The 21314-nt window shown below is 40.4% G+C and overlaps 1 protein-coding gene across 1 annotated transcript in view; it reads left to right on the top strand.

Annotated features, from left to right (window-relative positions):
* The first annotated feature begins 219 nt into the window (after positions 1–219).
* Positions 220–21314, top strand: part of LOC114360023 (uncharacterized) — an 88419-nt gene continuing 67324 nt past the window's right edge. Inside the window, exons 1-8 of the mRNA XM_028314576.1 lie at positions 220–226; positions 285–507; positions 1024–1230; positions 1744–1908; positions 2655–2819; positions 3626–3790; positions 4231–4617; positions 5118–5273. Of these exons, the coding sequence (XP_028170377.1) occupies positions 220–226; positions 285–507; positions 1024–1230; positions 1744–1908; positions 2655–2819; positions 3626–3790; positions 4231–4617; positions 5118–5273 (1475 nt within the window). The remainder of the gene's footprint in view (positions 227–284; positions 508–1023; positions 1231–1743; positions 1909–2654; positions 2820–3625; positions 3791–4230; positions 4618–5117; positions 5274–21314) is intronic.

Raw genomic sequence — 21314 nt, 5'->3', positions numbered from 1 at the left:
CCGCTTGGAGTTTGATGGGGTCAACTCCCATAGCATGCATAGTAAGAAATAACACCTGTATTCACAAGCGATGCTTGCTTAAGTAAGGCAGCAAATCGAACGCACAGCGTTGAACAGAGCTCTGTGATTGGTTTGTGTGTGACCCTGTGCGTCCAAGCGCACTGAGAGACGTCATAGTAATGTTTAACTACGTTTGTTCTAAAAACAAGCCATTATAGCATGCATTGTAAGAAATAAGGTTCAGAAACAACCAAAATCATTAAAAAACTTCTCTCTCTTTCCAGTCCATCTTCAATCCGAGGACATCCTCCTCCGGGACTACTCGCTGCACACCACCGTCAGCGGGTTCGTCCGCGGCAACTTTACGCCGACCTCCATCGAGGAGCGGCCGTGCTACGACCAGCCCTACTTCGTGCCGCGCTCCGACCGCGCCCACTACTGGCTCGAGGAGTTCCGCCCGAGCGGGTACTACTTCCGAGCCCGGTACAGGAGGGGCCGAGGGTCGAGGTATGCTCAATCATCCATAATCTTACAACACACACGTAACAGCTGATGGGGCAGAAGATTCTGGAATGGAGGCCACATACTAGCAAGCTCAGCGTAGGACGTCCACCCACAAAGTAGACAGATAGTAGCAGGAAGGCGCTGCTGGATGCAGGCCCCTACCAACTGGCCAGTCTCTAAAAATCATTAGGGGAGACAAACAACCTTATAAAGTAGCGGGAAGACGCTGGATGCAGGTCGTTACCAATCAGTCAATCTGGTAACCGTTACACGTAACGGCCGATGAAGCAGCGAGTTTCTGGAGTGGAAGCCACATACTGGCAAGTGCAGCATAGGATAAGGTGGACACACTACCTCATAAAGAAAAGGAAGGCACTGGATTCAGGCAGTTACCAACCGGCCTATCTAGAAATCAATGGGAAAACATACAACCTCATAAAAGTAGAAGGTAGGTGCTGGATTCAGGCCGTTACCTACCCACCAATCTGTAAATCACTAGGTGAGGCTTATAATCAGCAGAAGACATCTACCGTCTTCCTACTTGTTCAACACCACCGTCAGCGGGTTCGTCCGCGGCAACTTCACGCCGACCTCCATCGAGGAGCGGCCGTGCTACGACCAGCCCTACTTCGTGCCGCGCTCCGACCGCGCCCACTACTGGCTCGAGGAGTTCCGCCCGAGCGGGTACTACTTCCGAGCCCGGTACAGGAGGGGCCGAGGGTCAAGGTATGCTCAATAATTATCAATAATATTAAACAACACACGTAACATGTAACGGCTGATGAAGCAGCGAGACTCTAGAAAGAGTAGGGGCCACAAGGTCTGGAGTGGAGGCCACATACTAGCAAGCTCAGCGTAGGACATCCACCCACAAAGTGGACAGATAGGAACAGGAAGGCGCTGCTGGATGCAGGCCCCTACCAACTGGCCAGTCTCTAAAAATCATTAGGGGAGACAAACAACCTTATAAAGTAGCAGGAAGACGCTGGATGCAGGCCGTTATCAACCGAACACTCTAGAAATCAATGAGGAGACACACGACCTCATAAAAGTAGCAGAAAGGCGCTGGATTCAAGTCGCTACCAACCGGCTAATCTAAAAATCAATGGGGGAGACAGATAACCTCAAAAAAGTAGAAGGAAGACGCTGGATGCAGGTCGTTACCAATCAGTAAATCTGGCAATCATTGTAAAAGGCCTATGTCTAGCAGTGGACGTGCTCCAAGACCACCACCGTCAGCGGGTTCGTCCGCGGCAACTTCACGCCGACCTCCATCGAGGAGCGGCCGTGCTACGACCAGCCCTACTTCGTGCCGCGCTCCGACCGCGCCCACTACTGGCTCGAGGAGTTCCGCCCGAGCGGGTACTACTTCCGAGCCCGGTACAGGAGGGGCCGAGGGTCAAGGTATGCTCAATAATAGGCTAGTTGCCTAAAAAAATTTTTTTAGTCCGTAATGTTTAATATCAAAAAATATTGGACACATATAATTTTATTTGTCAATCTAACAAATAATTACATAGTTATGGTGCGTTGAAGTTGCGCACGACGTCACAACGTGCGGCATTTTTAAGCAAGCGTTGACGTCACGGGCCTCTTCTTATGAACTTTGGGGCGCTATATCTCTTTAAATTTTCATTAGTTTGAAAAAGTGAAAAATACGTGTAAAGTATTTTTTTATAAGTTAACTGACGGACTAATTAAAACTCTTGCTTTTTGACCCAGGCAACATCCCCATTATCAATAATATTAAACAACACACGTAACACGTAACGGCTGATGAAGCAGCGAGTTTCTAGAGTAGGGGCCACAAGGTATGGAGTGGAGGCCACATACTAGCAAGCTCAGCGTTGGACATCCACCCACAAAGTGGACAGATAGGAACAGGAAGGCGCTGCTGGATGGTAGGTAGCTACCAACCGGCCAATCTATAAATCCATAGGGAGACAGACTACTTTATAAAAGTAGCAGGAAGACGCTGGATTCAGACCGTTACCTACCTACCAATCTAGGAATCAATAAGGGAAGCCTATGTGAACATAGGCGCTGGATGCAGGCCGCTACCAACAGGCCACTCCAGTAGAAATCATTGGGGGTGGCTTATGTTCAGCATTCAACGTCCTCCAAGACCGTTCGCTCCACACCACCGTCAGCGGGTTCGTCCGCGGCAACTTCACGCCGACCTCCATCGAGGAGCGGCCGTGCTACGACCAGCCCTACTTCGTGCCGCGCTCCGACCGCGCCCACTACTGGCTCGAGGAGTTCCACCCGAGCGGGTACTACTTCCGAGCCCGGTACAGGAGGGGCCGAGGGTCAAGGTATGCTCAATAATCTATTGCGTCTATAATGTTAGAACACAGTGACAAGGTTACGTGTAACAGCCAATGGGGCAGCAAGGTTCTGGAGTGGAGGCCACATACTGGCAAGCGCAGCGTAGGACAAGGTGGACAGATGACCTCATAAAGGTAGCAGGAGGGCGCTGGATGCTGGCCGTTAGCAACCGGACAATCTAGAAATCAATGAGGAGACACATGACCTCATAAAAGTAGCAGGAAGGCGCTGGATGCAGGCCCCTACCAACTGGTCAGTCTGGAAATCATTAGAAGAAACAGACAACCTCATAAAAGTAGCAGGAAGACGCTGGATGCAGGTCGTTACCAATCAGTCAATCTGGTAACCGTTACACGTAACGGCCGATGAAGCAGCGAGTTTCTGGAGTGGAAGACACATACTAGCAAGTGCAGCATAGGATAAGGTGAACACACTACCTCATAAAGAAAAGGAAGGCACTGGATTCAGGCAGTTACCAACCGGCCTATCTAGAAATCCATAGGGAGACAGACTACCTCATAAAAGTAGCAAGAAGGCGCTGGATACAAGCAGTTACCAAGCGGCCAATCTAGAAATCAATGGAGAGACAGACGACCTTATAAAAGTAGCAGAAGGGCGCTGGATACAGGCCATTAGCAACCGGCCAATCTAGGAATCCATAACGGAAGCCTATGTAAACATAGACGCTGGATGCAGGCCGCTACCACCAGGCCACTCTAGTAGAAATCATTGGGGGAGGCTAATGTTTAGCATTCAACGTCCTCCAAGACTACTCGCTGCACACCACCGTCAGCGGGTTCGTCCGCGGCAACTTCACGCCGAGCTCCATCGAGGAGCGGCCGTGCTACGACCAGCCCTACTTCGTGCCGCGCTCCGACCGCGCCCACTACTGGCTCGAGGAGTTCCGCCCGAGCGGGTACTACTTCCGAGCCCGGTACAGGAGGGGCCGAGGGTCAAGGTATGCTAAATTATCCATAATCTTACAACACACGTAGCACGTAACGGCTGATGGAGCAGTTCTGGAGTGGAGGTCACATATCGGCAAACACAGGTTAGGACATCCACCCACTAGGTGGACAGACGACCTCATAAAGGTAGCATGAAGGCGCTGGATGCAGGCCGCTATCAACCGGCTATTCTTAAAATCAATGGGGGAGACAGATAACCTCATAAAAGTAGCAGGAAGGCGCTGGATACAGGCAGTTACCAACCGAACACTCTAGAAATCAATGAGGAGACACACGACCTCATAAAAGTAGCAGAAAGGCGCTGGATGCAGGCCGTTATCAACCGGCCTATCTAGAATTCAATGGGAAAACATTCAACCTCATAAAAGTAGAAGGAAGACGCTGGATGCAGGTCGTTACCAATCAGTAAATCTGGTAATCATTGTAAGAGGTCTAAGTCCAGCAGTGGACGTGCTCCAAGATCATCACCGTCAACGGGTTTCTGCAATGGAGGCCACATGCTGGCAAGCGCAGCGTCAGACGACCTCATAAAAGTAGCAGAAAAGGTGCTGGATACAGGCAGTAACCAACCGGCTAACCTAAAAATCATTAGGGGAGGCGTATGTTCAGCATTCAACGTCCTCCAAGACCGTTCGCTGCACACCACCGTCAGCCGGTTCGTCCGAGGCAACTTCACGCCGACCTCCACCGAGGAGCGGCCGTGCTACGACCAGCCCTACTTCGTGCCGCGCTCCGACCGCGCCCACTACTGGCTCGAGGAGTTCCGCCCGAGCGGGTACTACTTCCGAGCCCGGTACAGGAGGGGCCGAGGGTCAAGGTATGCTCAATAAACTATTATGTTAGAACACACTGACAAGGTTACATGTAACGGCCAATGGGGCAGCAAGGTTCTGAAGTGGAGACCACATGCCGCCAAGTACAGCGTAGGACGTCCACCCACAAAGTGGACAGATAGTAGCAGGAAGGCGCTGCTGGATGGTAGGTAGCTACCAACCGGCCAATCTAGAAATCCAAAGGGAGACAGGCTAACTCATAAAAGTAGCAGGAAGGCTCTGGATACAGGCCGTTACCAATTATTCAATTCTACACGATGAAAGCCAAGTTCAATAGTATGATAGGCACCATATTGACCGTTTGGTAGCTGCCTGCATCCAGGGCCTTCCTAGCTGCTATCTCGCGGGTGCACCTTGTGGATGGACGTAGTGGACGTGTCACGCTGCGCTTTCCGATACGTGGCCTCCACTTATAAGAATGTAAAACTTAGGATACATTGAAGCCTACGACTATATTCTAAATTCCACTTTCTTCTATTAACAGGTCGGTGGGGTCGCGAAGAAGACGCGGGCCCGGGAGGAGGCGGTTCCTGCCAGCGCGCGTGGTCAGCGGGCCGCTGGCCAGCAGGAGCGTGCTGCTACAGTGGGCCCTGACGGACTCGCTGCACATAGATGCTGAGGAGACTAGTGTTGTTTTTAGGTAAGTTACTACTTATCCACATCTCAATTCTACCTTGCCTTAGCACCATGCAATCCACAAAATATCGTTTCAATCCGTCAACGTAGGCCAAAATCGTAAATATTTGTTTTGTCTGGGTTGTCTGGAAAAGATCGCTTCCTAGCAAGAAGATCACCATTATTGTGCCGTTTCGATTTGGTATTTTTCTCTTTTATGTGTCATGTCTGTTTTCTTGGTGGTCAAAAAGTTACATCATGTTACAAAACTACCGATGCTACTTAAAAGAGTTTTTTCTAGAGAAATCATTGAGGGAGGCCTACAGAACATAGAAACCTCTTTCCATGTTCTGTGTGTGAAATGTGTGGTGGCTGAAATGATATAGATAATGATACGACAAGAAGAGGAGGGTAGAATAAGACCCTAATTGTCCCAATCACTAAAATCTATCTCTCTTATAGTCGATCTCTGTCATATTGATTAATCATCGAAGAACATAATAATAATATTATTATTCAATAACTTGTAAGTGTAGATAATATTCTGGAGAAACCCCTTGATGTTCATATCCATGTAATTGCCAATTGCCAACTCATTAAAGCTGACTTTTGTTTGCCAGCAAACTAGCTTGCTCTTTCCCACGGTTATACTTTAAGCTCATGTTTTAACCCTTTAGCCAGCATAGATAAGAATATTGTGCATTTGTTTTTAACCATATTTCATCTCATTAGAGTTCAAAATGCGGTTCTAATAGCTACGAGCAGGTAGCGGGTTAATTCATGTTTGTGTTTTAAAAACTCATACTAACTTTTAATAAGCACGCTAGAATCACGGGCTTCCCTCAAATTACAGAATAAGGTTTAGGATATAGAGCAAGTTAAAAAATACATTACCAAAAAACTTGACCTTTTACATTTGATATTAATAATTAATTTGATTTGATTAGACCATTAGAGTTAAAGCATAAAATAGAATGTCATTTATTTAGTACACAATAGAAGAAAAATACAGAAAAGAAAAAAATAAATCTTAACATAATTAAATCAAAATTAAAAATAAATTTAAGTGTCCTGTGCCAAAAAGGTCAAAATCAAAATCAAAATTATCTTTATTTGTTTAGACTAATTAAATTAGTTCTTGCAAATCGTCAAATGCTCTTAAGGAGCCTATACATGTCTCATTCTTTTTTTGCCCTACCAGCGCTTCGAGACAAACATTTGGCAAGTGCTGAGAAGAAGCGCCGCAACAAACTCAGTCACCACTGTCTGCCGGTTTAAAAATATAAAAAAGTAGGAAGTTACATACATTCAGAAGCAAGTTACTTACCACGCGCTCCCGTTGATAGAAGGTCCTTGGCTGACATTATACAATAATAGCATTTAGTGTAACTATATCTAAAGCATTTAGTGTAACTATATCTAAGTATTTAATGTGTCGTTGTCTACATTTATAACATATACTGTTACCGCAGTGCCTGAGTGCGTTATTAAATTTGGATTAATAAATAGATTTTAATCCGAATTGCGGTGTATTTCTATAATTGTTACGTTATCCTACTAATATTATAAATGCGAAACGCTCTTTTGCTCTTTCACGCAAAAACTACCGAACGGATTTTGTTGAAACTTTACAGTATTATTGTTTATATCCCATAAAAACATATAGCATAATAACATACATTTATGACGATCTGTAACAAACTAAATTTCACGCGGGTAAAGCCGCAGGCAAAAGCTAGTTTGTTAAAAAGCAACAGCTGTTTATATTATGCAATGCAAAATGTAGGTATAATCGTAGAAATAATACAAATTCAAATTCAAAATATGTTTATTGTGATAAATGTAGGCACATGTAAAACAATATTAAAGCAAGTTTATAAACACCAGTATATTCGTATGAGAATATTGTAGAGCTACGAGTATAAACTTTCTGCGACGTAAACTTTAATATCTGAAAACATATTGCAGTGTTGCGTATCTAGATAATAGGCAAGATTAAATTTCAAAGCCACGGCGGCTTGCAAAAACTTTCAGGTGAATAAAATTGTGTATCTTTTTAAAAGTTTCAATTTTACTTAAAGTTTTTTGATAGCTTTACCGAACAATTTTATAGCTTTAAAGACTTTTGAATTTATGATACCTAATAAACAAGTTATACAACATGCAAATGACTATGTTCCACTTTTTCAATCTCCGTAATGAGCGATTAACTTTCATTACCTTAGTATAAAAAAGACCGACCGTGGGTTTTGGAAAGCCTTTGTCCAACAGTGGACGTCATTTGGCTGAAACGAATGAACGAACAAACCTAATAGACTACAGCGCTTCTCAGCACTGGCCCATTTATGTCCCGAAGCAGTGGTAGGGTTAATACTGGGACGTTTTTGAAAAGCCTACCTACAAAAATAAAATGACTATATAATAATGATAGTGGGCGGGGCACATAGCTCGTAGAGACGATGGCCGTTGGGGCAGGAAAGTTCTCGAGTGGCGACCACGGGCTGGAAGACGTAGCGTGGGCAGGCCTCCTACTAGGTGGACCGACGATCTGTTAAAGGTCGCGGGAAGAGCCTGGGTGCGGGCAGCGCAGGACCGGTCATTGTGGAAAACCTTGGGGGAGGCCTTTGTCCAGCAGTGGACGTCATTTGGCTGAAACGAACGATATAATAATGAGTTATTTAGACATTTCCCAACTACGCATACATTTTATCAAAATTAATTCACACATCATTGTCTCCTGCTATACATTAGTTAGTTGCATTACCTCCGGACGTGAAAATCCACTCAAATATTAATTTTATTCCAGATTTTACATTTGGTTCAGCAAAATTCCAACAGCATAGATAAAAAGTCCAAACGAGCCAAACATTTTGAACGGCTAGGTGATCAAATAAAAAGCTTTCCTGCTTTTGGATACATTGTAAATATGCTAAACACGGTTTTGGAATGAAATTTGCGTCGGAAAACGATTTTAGGTTCCAGGAGAAGTTAGATGTGGGAGCTTTACTCGCCGTTGTAGAGAAAATTCGGGTTTTTATTGTGCAACATATTAGGATTGTTTTTGGGGTTTACGTTATTATCAGGTACATCCGTTAACGCCCGTATTCACAAACGATACTTGCTTAAGTGAAGCAGCAAATCGAACGCACATCGTTGAATAGAGCTCTGTGATTGGTTCGTGTGTGATCCTGTGCGTCCACGAGCACTGTGAGTTCTCATAGTAATATTTGTGACGTCATTTCATTGTGGAAAACCTTGGGGAGGCGTTTGTCCAGCAGTGGACGTCATTTGGCTGAAATGAACGAACGGGCATAAGTCTCGTAGAGAAAATCTTATCTATACCTAGCAAGTATATTATTCGAGTTATTTTCCGTTTTCCTTTGACTGAAAGAGAATCCAATAAGTCAAGTAAGTTTGCCTTGTGCGTAGGTGTTAAATGTTTGTACAGTAAAATTTCGAAAAAACAATTCCACAAGTTGAACTCTTTATTCATTCCATTAACAATACAAGCTTAATTCATTTAGTTCCAAGAATAGCCTGCATCACATCTCATCTCATCAGTACATCTTTTAATTCCATTTAAAATGAGCCACAAAAGCGAATGCATGGACACTGAAGACCTGAGTAATGTATCCCCCTCCCCCCCCACAAACTAATTACATAAAGTAAAGTCGTCGAACTCGCAAGATGGATGGAGCACCTTGACCGTCGGGTTCGAAACTTTCCAGAACTTGGGCCCATATGTATAAAGTGATTTAGCTTTTAGAACATAGCTGCATAAGCATTAAACATATTGACGCTGCTCTATTGGGAGCTTATGGAGTGTCTATAGGGACACCATGCGAATGCAAACTAAAACCAGATCCCAAAATATTTAAATTAGGTAAAAACATAAAGACTTGTTTTTATTATAGTTGGTAAATGCTACAACAGATAAAATTTTAGGTAACTACATTTTCAATGCTTGATCGTACCTCCATACTTAAAGAGATGATGATTTGTGACCCAATAAAAAAATATGAAATGTTTTTAATACGAACTGAACCGATGGCTTATTCAGATCATTTTGAACAGCATGAAGCATCAGAAATTATTAATTCACGATAACTATGGATAATATTTCATGTCCATTATGGTTCACTACTAGGTACACGATACTTACCTACATTTTGTTTCAGGAATTTAAAAGCTTTTACAGTCAACTATAGGCAGATTTTAACCGCTATCTCACCTGATATTAGGTTTGTAGTTTAGATTTTAAAATAATAGCACTTATACAACACCATGAGGTGCAACTTGATAGGCTCCTTGATTTATCCTCCTTACCTGCAAAGAACGTATTACAGAAAATCATCACCTAGCAGCAAGTTTCAGCCCCTAACTGTGCAATAGGAAATACATTAGCGAAATTGATATAATTTAAGCAATTATACAAATAAAAGTAAACACCCAATTCAATATCCATTCGGTACAACAATAACATTTAAAGCAATGTATTAAAAAGCAAAGTTACGTGCATCCTGGAATCTCCGCAAACTTTATGACGTCATTTCTCTTGTTTTGCCAACATTCCGGGATTCCCCGGGTGTATTATGAGAAGTTTACTGCCGCCCGGATGGATCGTAAATGCAGGAATCACTTCGAGCGTAAGGATCTTGTGAGATCGGGTTTCCATACAAATGTTGTGGTATAGGTACCGCAGAGAGCTGTGTGCTTACCATGAGTTTACGTTAGGTGTACTCGCTAGAGACTGCGTAAAAAAATGACATTAATTAGTATGACATATTGTGCAGCGCCCCTAGCGGCTACTTTCAAGAAACAAAATCTTCATAGAGATTTTTGACGTAATCGCTAGCGAGCACACCTAACGTAAACTCATGGTAGGTACACTGTAGTAAAATCACGTAAAAAAAATTATCATTGGACTTTAAACCTTATTACAGTGGAATAAATTACGCATTGTTCGTGACTATCTGTACTAATATTATAAATGCGAAAGTAACTCTGTTATCTGTCTTGCTTTCACGCCTAAACCACTGAACCGATTCTGATAAAATTTGGCATATAGATAGTTTGAGTCCCGGGAAAGGACATAAGATAGTTTTTATCCCGGTTTTTGAAACAGGGACGCGCGCGATAAAATTTTTCTGTGACAGATAAAATTCCACGCGGGCGGAAGGTCATTTTATACAGCACAGTGATGAACGGTGAGTCGGTGACCGTCAATGTTCGTACTTGTGTGAAGCAGGGGCGGGTTGCTAGTTAATACTATACAGCAAACTCACATCTATGGACTACTCATGAGAATAAAAAATATTAATAATAGAAAATATTGACTAATAAAAGAAATCAGGAAAATATTGAAATCGTGCTATTATTGTCGATAGTATAAATAAAGCGGATATTTGGCAACAAGCAGACAAAGGAAAATGTAAATAAAATAAGTTTATTACAACTGGGGCAATTGTTACTATTGATTTTTAGTTACAGTCATATTGCTTGCCATTTTATTAGTAGGTATCAATACAATATCGTTGTCTAAATGTACATTTTCTATTAGAACAAAATCAAACCTTGAACACGCTACCTACATAATAATGTTTTATACTAGCGGCCGCCCGCGACTTCGTATGCGTGGATCCCGTTTTACCCCCTTAGGGGTTGAATTTTGCAAAATCCCGTCTTAGTGAGCACCTACGTTCTAAAAATAACATCGATGCAAAATTTGAGACTCCTAGCACTTGTAATTTTTGAGATTTCGTAATGAGTGAGTGAGTCAGTCAGTGACCTTTCGCTTTTATAAATATAGATAGATTCCTCTAAAATAATTAGAAAACTCTCAAACATATCATTGAAATTCAAAAAAGTCACCTAGACTATTCACTCGCAGGCCCATTGTTCCTATGCACTTTCGCACTAATTTCAAGCTGAGCGAGCAAAACGAGCGAAGTGAGCGGAGCGCTCCGCTTCAAAGGGGACAGAGCGATTCCCTTTGTACCGCTGAAATATGAAAGAGATTATGGCACCGCGGACGTATCCCGCACATAGTTTAACTGATGAAGACAAACGATGCTTTTTACGTAACTACCGATACACACAGCCCGACATTTTAACGATATAATTTACATTTATGAATACCAAATCAGTTTATCAAAAAACTTTTCATNCTTTTCACGTGTCCTTTGTTAAATCTATAGATTATTTTGTGTTTGTGAGTACGTGCTGTATTTCAAAAGTATCATAAGTATATTAAAGCGCAGCGTAGGACGCCCATCCACAAGGTGGACCGACGACCTCTTAAAGGTAGCAGGAAGGCACTGGATGCAGGCTGCCACCAACCGGCCATGTGGAAATCATTGGTCCCGAGGCCTATGTTCAGCAGTGGACGTTATAATAATATTGGCTAAATGATGATGACAATAAAAGTATCTTAAGTCTGGAATTGGATAAATATTGAAGTTCCTCTTTGTTCTTAAAATTCTTCAAAGCTCTGTTTGTTGAAGCTCGTTATCGGCGCGTTTCAGATCATGAAACGAGCTTTCATAATCTGAAACGCCGTTCTTTTGATTCCTTTTGGTCCTGTCAATCTATACTTCTATACTAATATTATAAATGCGAAAGTAACTCTGTCCGTCTGTCTGTCTGTCTGTCTCTCTTTCACGCCTAAACCACCAAACCGATTACGATGAAATTTGGCATAGAGATAGTTTGAGTCCCGAAAAAGGACATAGGATAGTTTTTATCCCGGTTTTTGAGACAGGGTCGCGCGTGATAAAGTTTTTCTGTGACAGACAAAATAACACGCGGGCGAAGCCGAGGGCGGAAAGCTAGTTTACTATAAATAAGTCTAAGGCATTAATTGCTCGCTGTCCGAAACAGCAGTGTGTCCCCTCATCCGGGGATTAATATGGTTGTAATTACTGACCAACAATATCGGAAACCATTCCGCACCCTTCCAGATCGGTAATCAGGCCTCCCTCGATTAATTACATTTTAATTATTTACACCGCTATAATAGCTTAGCCATATATTTGAAATGGCTTAGGAAATGTAAAATGAAAGAGTCTGAATATACCTTCTCCTAATTCCCATTTATTGTCCCGAAGCAGTAGCAGGGTTAATACTGGGACGTGTAAAAGTCCTTTTTAAAAGCCTACTTGTAAAAATAAAGTGAGTTTTATGAGTATAATCAAGAGAGGTCGAATTATGACGAAGGGGAGACCGTGGAGAGTTGTAACAAAGTAGTAAACGGCTTTCAAGCCCGCCGATGCGGGCAGTCAATTAAAGTTTGAATATTCATCTAGCGTGCAAATATGCTATGATATGCAACTGGCATGCATAAACAAGTAGTTTTTATACAGGGTGTTAGGTAAATGGGTATATGAGCCGACACTAGCCCATGTTAACATGGGCATATAAATGGTATGGTGAAGTCAGAAATTCGATATCATCATTTTAATTTTTTTAATTTTCATACAAAATAAATTTTATAAAATCCGATTTGTATGAAAATTAAAAAAATTAAAATGATGATATCGAATTTCTGACTTCGCCATACCATTTATATGCCTATGTTAACATGGGCTAGTGTCGGCTCATATACCCATTTACCTAACACCCTGTATAATGATTTTTATTGTGTGAAAATGAAAATATTTATAAATTTTGACCAATATTTGGCACTTACAAACATCAAAATCTACACTAATACTCGTATTATAAAGAGGAAAGATTTGTACCTATTTTTGTATGTTTGTAATGAATAGGCTCAAAAAGTACTGGGCCGAATTAAAATATTGTTTCACCATTCGAAAGCTACATTATCCACGAGTAATATAGGCTAAATTTTATTTTTGAAAAACATAGGGTTCAGGGTTCCACGCGCGCGAAGCCGCGGGCGGAAAGCTAGTAAATAATAAAAAGGTAACCTGTACGTCTCTTTCCTTTTGTCCTTATCTTTCAAATAAATTGTGTATAATACTGGACAATCTTAAATTACTTTTTATAACGTCAGAGACATTAGATAGCCTTAAAGCATTAAGATACGCTATTAATCTTCACAAATAATGCTGAGTTAGGGACCTTTTTGGCACACTTTGTTTTATTGCTTGGATAATTTAAAATATTTCGACTGCTACCAATTAATTATTTGCAACCTTCTTTTAAATTGACCAAGTTATAAATTATGATTCATTGACAACAGCCTTCGGAATCTCGCTCGTCATTCCCTCATAATACCCTCGGAAAATATGTGGGTATTTCAACCCAAATTCTCTAAACCCTTCCCATGCAATCCCATTGTTCCCACGCCATGCTTTGTCCATTAGCAGTTTTAGCTTTTATGGTACAACACGCGTTTGAAGTTTGCCGGTCGGTATTTGAACGGATTGTTGTAACAAAGTTTGAGCAACTATGGCCTGAGGATACGATGGCTGGAGTTTGGAGGACAAGTTATGGAAGGAAGACAATGCTCGCTTGAAGTTTGATGATGACTCACTTGTTGATATTTCTATATGTTTTTTTTCTGTTTTAATGGAAAATAAACCAAGGTATATCGCTGGCAGTCTGAAGACTATCCACACTACAAATTTTCGATAAAACCATACAGCATTACCAATTACTAAAAATTAAGGGAACCATAGCTTAACACGTTCAGCTTATTTTTTTTGTGTATTACTGTGTCTCATTTTGATAGCCCAATAAATACAAATAAATAAACTATCCTAGATCAGGCAGCTATAACAAAAAGTGCCCTGAGGATTCATCCATCCTCATAACTTTGGCATTTATAAACATTATTAAACATTATCTTATTCTACACTTAGAATAATAAGTGAAGTTGGCCTATCCAAACTATTGCTAAACCAATACTTTTTAAAATTATCATTTTAATTAAACTTATAAACCTTTCAGGGCGGGTTTATAAATTACTAAGCACTAAACTTCGAACGGCGTAATTATGTAAAGTGTTCGTTCGATCGGGGAACGTGGAAGTTTACGTTAATACATTAAGCAATTAAGGTGATTACAACATTTGTTTAGTCATTTACATAAATTCATCTTTAGGGTGTGGGAAAAATAATTTCTAATTTACAGTACCTAATACGTTTTAAACGCGCAGCCACAAAACTTAAGCTGAGTTGCTCCACCTAACTTGCGGTAATTTTGACGATAACCGGTGCTTCGTGTAGTTTGACAGATTTTTAACATTTTGGCAAAGTTAAATTAAGATGGTGCAACCCAGCCTTACCTTTATTTCGATTCAATCAAAGTTTCGTCCTTCTTAATCGACATCAAAAAAGGATGAGGTTCTATATTGGTTCTTTCGTGTAGTTATCGTGAGTTCAAGGTCATGTTCCCTAGTGTTGAATATTCAAGCTTGCAATATTTAATCAAACTGGGATTAATTACTTAAAGCTAATTTTAAATTTATGTATTTAACTAGAATTCTAAACAGGACCCCGAGATCTCTAATAAAATTAGACCCCATTCATTTAGAAAGGCGTGTACCTACTTACATAGTTTTGAGCTTCGAAATTATAACTAACGATTGTCATAAAGTAATGATTTCATATCTAATGTCGAACGAGTCCCTCTCGAATCTTTTTGCGTAAGCGAAAATGATAGCGCGTGATGCCGAAATAAATTCTCGTTCACGAACGCGTCATAAACTATCAGTGTCACTTGGGATATATTTTCAAAGATATCATTCTATACGAAGACCTAAAAAGGCCTGTAAGTTGTAAATCCTCTCATGGCGTAAGTTCTAATGATATTCATGCTTTATTATTCCAACCGCATAGACTCTTATCGCCTTATTAATAAAAGTTACACGCGCGTTGAGCACTAGTTTAAAGTGACGTAGTATCACTTTGAACTACAGGTCTAATATTTAACCCAGTCAGAGCCTTAGGTATAGAAGCGGCACAGGAGGGGTGACATTGTCATAGTTATCATGACTATAGGACATACAAATCTGAAGCACAATTGTGTCTCAAGTCTCGCTGACAGTTACAAGATCACTGACTGAGTTTCATCATCATCCCAGCCATAGGACGTCCACTGCTGAACATAGCCCCCCCCCCCCCTCAATGCTTTCCATGTTGCCCGGTTGGTAGCGGCCTGCGTCCAGCGCTTTCCTGCTACCTTTATGATGTCGTCGATCCACCTTGTGGGTGGACGTCCCACGCTGCGTTTTCCGGTACGCGGCTTCCATTCCAGAACCTTNCCGCACCCTTTCAGATCGGTAATCAGGCCTCCCTCGATTAATTACATTTTAATTATTTAAACCTCTATAATAGCTTAGCCATTTTGAAATGGCTTAGGAAATGTAAAATGAAAGAGTCTGAATATACCTTCTCCTAATTCCCATTTATTGTCCCGAAGCAGTGGCAGGGTTAACCCTTAACCACTGACGTACGTACGTGGTACGTCGGTCAAACGGTTTTTCGTTCAAAACTTCATTTTGTGCGGGAATTTTTGCGTGTCCTTTTTGGTAGTTTCCTAGTGGCCAGAGATGCGTATGCGAAGGCAGAAAATAAATGGGTAGCAAGTTCCTAAGTAGGAGAACTTGACCACCCGACGTATGTGGTACGTAACGTCAGTGTTAGTGTAACTTTTTTAAAATCGTATAAGTATGGTGGTCCGTAGATAAAATTAATCGTTAGCAGTCTAATTTATTTTCTTTGTCGTCTATATGTAAAAAAGCTCATTTAAGCCAAAAAATATTGCAAATGACGAAGAAATTTGCAAAAATTCCAGTGGATGAATTTTTTTTGTATCGGTTGCGTCTTTCGAGGACAATCATCATGATGGTGAAGGGACTTCAGTTCGTGGCTTTGGATTGACTTCTTCTGAAGATTGTAGACCATATTTTCATATTTCCTAACTAGTTTGAAGCACGGCACATTGGCGACTAGGTCATCAATCAAAGAAATACTATAGAAAATAACCTTCCTAAATGAACTGTATTAAAAAGTGGCTTATTTTGTGAATTATTGCTATAGTGATTTTTTCCTGATTAAAACTGTTCTTAATCATAAATATGGCCAAAACAAAAGTTCGTACTGTTATCGAATATTTTTTTTGTTGATTTTTAAAAAATGCCTCTGTAGCTTTTATTACCTCTGAAAGATTTCTCCAATATCACACTATTCTATTAATATTATTATATTTTTTACACTATCTTTATTTAATATAAACATGTGTAAATCATTTAAATTAAAATTTCACCAAAGATACGTACGTATGCCGTACGTACGTCAGTGTTAGTGTAACAAAATGACACGTCAGTGGTTAAGGGTTAATACTGGGACGTGTAAAAGTGCTTTTTAAAAGTCTACTTGCAAAAATAAAATGAGTTTTATAAGTATGAGAATATTTTTAAGAGAGTTCAATTTAAGACGTAGGGGAGACCGAGGAGAGTTGTAAGTTACAACTTGTAACAGAAGTGGATTGTGACAAAGTCAATTTCTCGGAATCTAAGACTGTTTAGTAACTTTCAACTTCGCGAATTCATTGCTCTTTCGACACCCAGATTGCGTGAAATTTTCAGCTCGCTAACTGTCATAGGCGCAGAAATTTCGGCTTTATGACATCTCACCTCTTTCACAACTTTCCTCAGTCTCCCTTTTTAACTCCTCCTATGTTCTTCTGATTAATTTCGTTGCGGGTCCAATGACAGTTTAACTTTCCCCCGGGACAAACTTGACCTTCATTAGTTGGTTTTTTTATGGCGGTCAAGCTGTAGATCCTGGCTACACAGGAGTTGCAGCGGTGGGAACGAGAGGTGGGAATAGCCCCGTAGCTACTCTATACACGTATAGTATTTGCTCTAAATTTAACAGCCCATTGGCAAACTTGAACGTAAGTTTCACGGAAGCCATCATGGCGCTAAATCGAAAACAAGCTTTCATTATTGCCGAAGCTTTCAAGCCCGCCGATGCGGGCAGTCAATTTAAGTTTGAATATTCATCTAGCGTGCGAATATGCTATGATATGCAACTGGCATGCATAGGTAAACAAGTAGTTTTTATATAATGATTTTTATTGTGTGTAAATGAAAAATATTTATTTGACCAAATGCACCTACAAACATCAAAATATTTTTTTAAAAATGTAGCCCTTATGGTGCTCCTTACATTTCTCCCTATCATTTATTTAAATTATGTATAATACATGCTTAAATGAACTAAATTATGCAACGCGAATGTTTAAAATTAATGCTTAAATTACTTTTTATAACGTCAGATACCCTTAAAGCATTAAGATACGCTATTAATCTTCACAAATTATGCTGAGTTAGGGACCTTTTAAGCACACTTCGTTTTATTGCTTGGATTATTTGAAATATTTTAACTGCTACCAATTATTTGCAACCTTCTTTTAAATTGACCAAGTTATAAATTATGATTCATTGACAACAGCCTTCGGAATCTCGCTCGTCATTCCCTCATAATACCCTCGGAAAATATGTGGGTATTTAAACCCAAATTCTCTAAACCCTTCCCATGCAATCCCATTGTTCCCACGCCATGCTTTGTCCATTAGCAGTTTTAGCTTTTATGGAACAACACGCGTTTGAAGTTTGTAGGTCGGTATTTGAACGGATTGTTGTAACAAAGTTTGAGCAACTATGGCCTGAGGATACGATGGCTGGAGTTTGGAGGACAAGCTATGGAAGGAAGACAATGCTCGCTTGAAGTTTGATGATGACTCACTTGTTGAAATTTCTATGTTTTTTTTTCTGTTTTAATGGAAAATAAACCTAGGTATATCGCTGGCAGTCTGAAGACTATCCACACTGAGGCTGGGTTGCACCATCTTACTTTAACTTTGACAAACGTCAAAAATCTGTCAAACTCCATACAAAAAACACCGGTTATCGTCAAATTTACGGTCAAAGTTAGGTGCTGCAACTCAGCCTAAGTGAGACAATCGTCAAATATCTGTCAAACTCCATACGAAATGCACCGGTTATTGTTATAGTTACGGTCAAAGTTAGGTGGTGCAAATCAGCCTTAGATTATTAAGTGAAGTTGACCTATACAAACTATTGTTAAGACCAATACTTTTAAAATTAACATTTTAATTAAACTTATAAACCTTTCAGGGTGGGTTTATAAATTACTAAGCACTAAACTTCGAACGGCGTAATTATGTAAAGTGTTCGTTCGATCGGGGAACGTGGAAGTTTACGGTGATTACAACATTTGTTTAGTCATTTACATAAATTCATCTGTAGGGTGTGGGAAAAATAATTTCTAATTTACAGTACCTAATACGTTTTAAACGCGCAGCCACAAAACTTAACCTGAATTGCTCCACCTAACTTTGTAACTTTGACGATAACCGGTGCTTTGTGTATGGAGTTTGACAGATTTTTGACATTTTGTCAAAGTTAAATTAAGATGGTGCAACCCAGCCTTTATTTCGATTCGATCAAAGATTCGTCTTGATTAATCGACTTCAAAAAAAGGTGGAGGTTCTAAATAGCTATATTGATTCTTTCGTGTAGTTATCATGAGTTCAAGGTCAGGTTCACTGGTATTGAACATTCAAGTTTGCAATGCTTTAATCAAACTGGGATTAATTACTCAAAGCTAATTTTAAATTTGTGTATCTTATCTAGAATTCAAATCAGGACGAGATCTCTAATGAAATTCGACCCCATTCATTTAGAAAGGCGTGTACCTACTTACATAGTTTTGAGCTTCGAAATTATAACTAACGATTGTCATAAAGTAATGATTTCATATCTAATGTCGAACGAGTCCCTCTCGAATCTTTTTGCGTAACCGAAAATGATAGCGCGTGATGCCGAAATAAATTCTCGTTCACGAACGCGTCATAAACTATCAGTGTCACTTGGGATATACTTTCAAAGATATCATTCTATACGAAGACCTAAAAATGCCTGTAAGTTTTAAATCCTCTCATGGCTTAAGTTCTAATGACTCATGCTTTATTATTCCAAACGCATAGACTCTTATCGCCTTACCAATAAAAGTTACACGCACGTTGAAGTGACAGGTGACAAACAAAGGTTTAAAACCCATAGGAAAAGATTATGCACCACGGAAAATAAATATCAATTATAATTCTACTTAATATGCCTATCTTATGAGCAATTAGCAACTACCTGCCAATAATATTTTTCACAAAATAGCTTAAAAGCACGGAATTTTTTATCTCAGCTGACTGAGACACTGATGTCTAAGGTATGGGAGCGGCATAATTATTATGACATGATAGGACATACAAATCTGAAGTCGCCCTGACAGTTACAAGATCACTGACTTAATTTAGCGCTATACTAAATAGTGTTCAAAAGCGTGTAACTTTTCATTACTAAGGGCTTAATAATAAATTGGGACCTAATTTTTTATAACTTTAATAATCATTTTATCTCGTATCTATTGCTTTTTATCATCATCATCATTTCAGCCACAGGACGTCCACTGCTGAACATAGGCCTCCCCCAATGACTTCCACATCACACGGTTGGTAGCGGCCTGCATCCAGTGCCTTTCTGCTACCTTTATCAGGTCGTCGGTCCACCTTGTGGGTGGACGTCCCACGCTGCGTTTTCCGGTACGCGGCTTCCATTCCAGAACCTTGCTGCCCCATCGGCCGTCAGTTCTGCGTACTATGTATGTACCTTGCCCACTGCTACTTCAGCTTGCTAATCCGTCGGGCTATATCAGCGACTTTAGTTCGTTTACGGATCTCCTCATTTCTGATTTGACCTCGAAAAGAAACACTGAGCATAGCCCTCTCCATAGCTCAAGTTTACATTACTAAAGGGTTAATAATAAATTGGGTCCTATTTTTTAATAACTGTAAATCATCTTATCTCGTATCTATTGCTCTTTATCACAAGGTTGACATTTCGAATCCTTTTGTGACATTTTAGGTGCCTCTGGGTCATTTCCGGGTTTAAATCCATTATCTCCATGTCCCTGGAGATAGTCCCCCATTCAGGTCGTTAGCGGTCGCCATGTATTTATAGCCAAGTTGCACCAACTTACTTTTACCGTAACTATAACGATAACGGTGTTTTTTGTATGGAGTTTGACAGATTTTTTACTTTTGTTAATGTAAAAATGGTGTAACTCAACCTAAGTATCATGCTTTGTAATTTGTGAGCTTTGTATGATAGTTTGGACGATGGTAGTACATCAAGTAACATAATATACGGGCAGGGCACATGCACATAGTATGCAGAACTGACGGCCAATGGGATAGCAAGGTTCTGGAGTGGAGGCCGCGTACCGGAAAACGCAGCGTGGGACGATCACCCATAAGGTGGAACGACTACATCGTACAGGTAGAGGCGCTGGACGCAGGCCGCTACCAACCAGGCAACATGGAAAGCGTTGGGGGACGCCTATGTTCAGAAGTGGAAGTCCTATGGCTGAGATGATGATGATGATGACATCCAGTTAAACACAGAGGCATCTTACGTAGTTGGAATAGAGGTTTTTGCTGCAAAATGTACATCTTATGAGTTCGGAACCGTCCCTTAGTAGATGCTATAGGAAAGAAATAAGGTTATACTTTCCCTAATTGACAAATAAACAGCAATATGTTGCCACCAGACAAAATTAACGCCACATTCCTCCAAATAAGTTACTAGGTTTTGTTAACAAATGTTTGATCTACTTTGAAATATGAGAGACCAGCTTTTGTCCGCGGCTTCACCCGCGTGATATTTAGTTCACAGATCATCATAAATTATAGCCTTTAGTTATTCTGGGTTATAAACAATAACACTGTAAAGTTTCATCAAAATCCGTTCTAAGTTTTTGCGTGAAAGAGTAACGAACATCCAGACATCAATACAAACTTTCGCATTTATAATATTAGGATTAGTAGGAATTAGGATCATTCTAGCTAATTTATTCTTTGACCCAGTAACATACTTTTATTGATCTAGAAGATTTCAAAAAGGAAGAAATAAGGCCGATATTATTGTACCCTTCACCAATGCCACGTCTTTTAAAAACAAACTTGACTTAGGCCGTACTTTCCGCATTGTGTTTGAATAAAACATTTGTCCCTTCAT

This window comes from Ostrinia furnacalis, unplaced genomic scaffold, assembly GCF_004193835.3.
Source record: "Ostrinia furnacalis isolate ACB-3 unplaced genomic scaffold, ASM419383v2 OfSCF4792, whole genome shotgun sequence".
In the NCBI taxonomy this organism is placed as follows: domain Eukaryota; kingdom Metazoa; phylum Arthropoda; class Insecta; order Lepidoptera; family Crambidae; genus Ostrinia; species Ostrinia furnacalis.
Note: the sequence above shows the minus strand (reverse complement) of the source record. Positions and strands in the feature narration are given on the sequence as shown.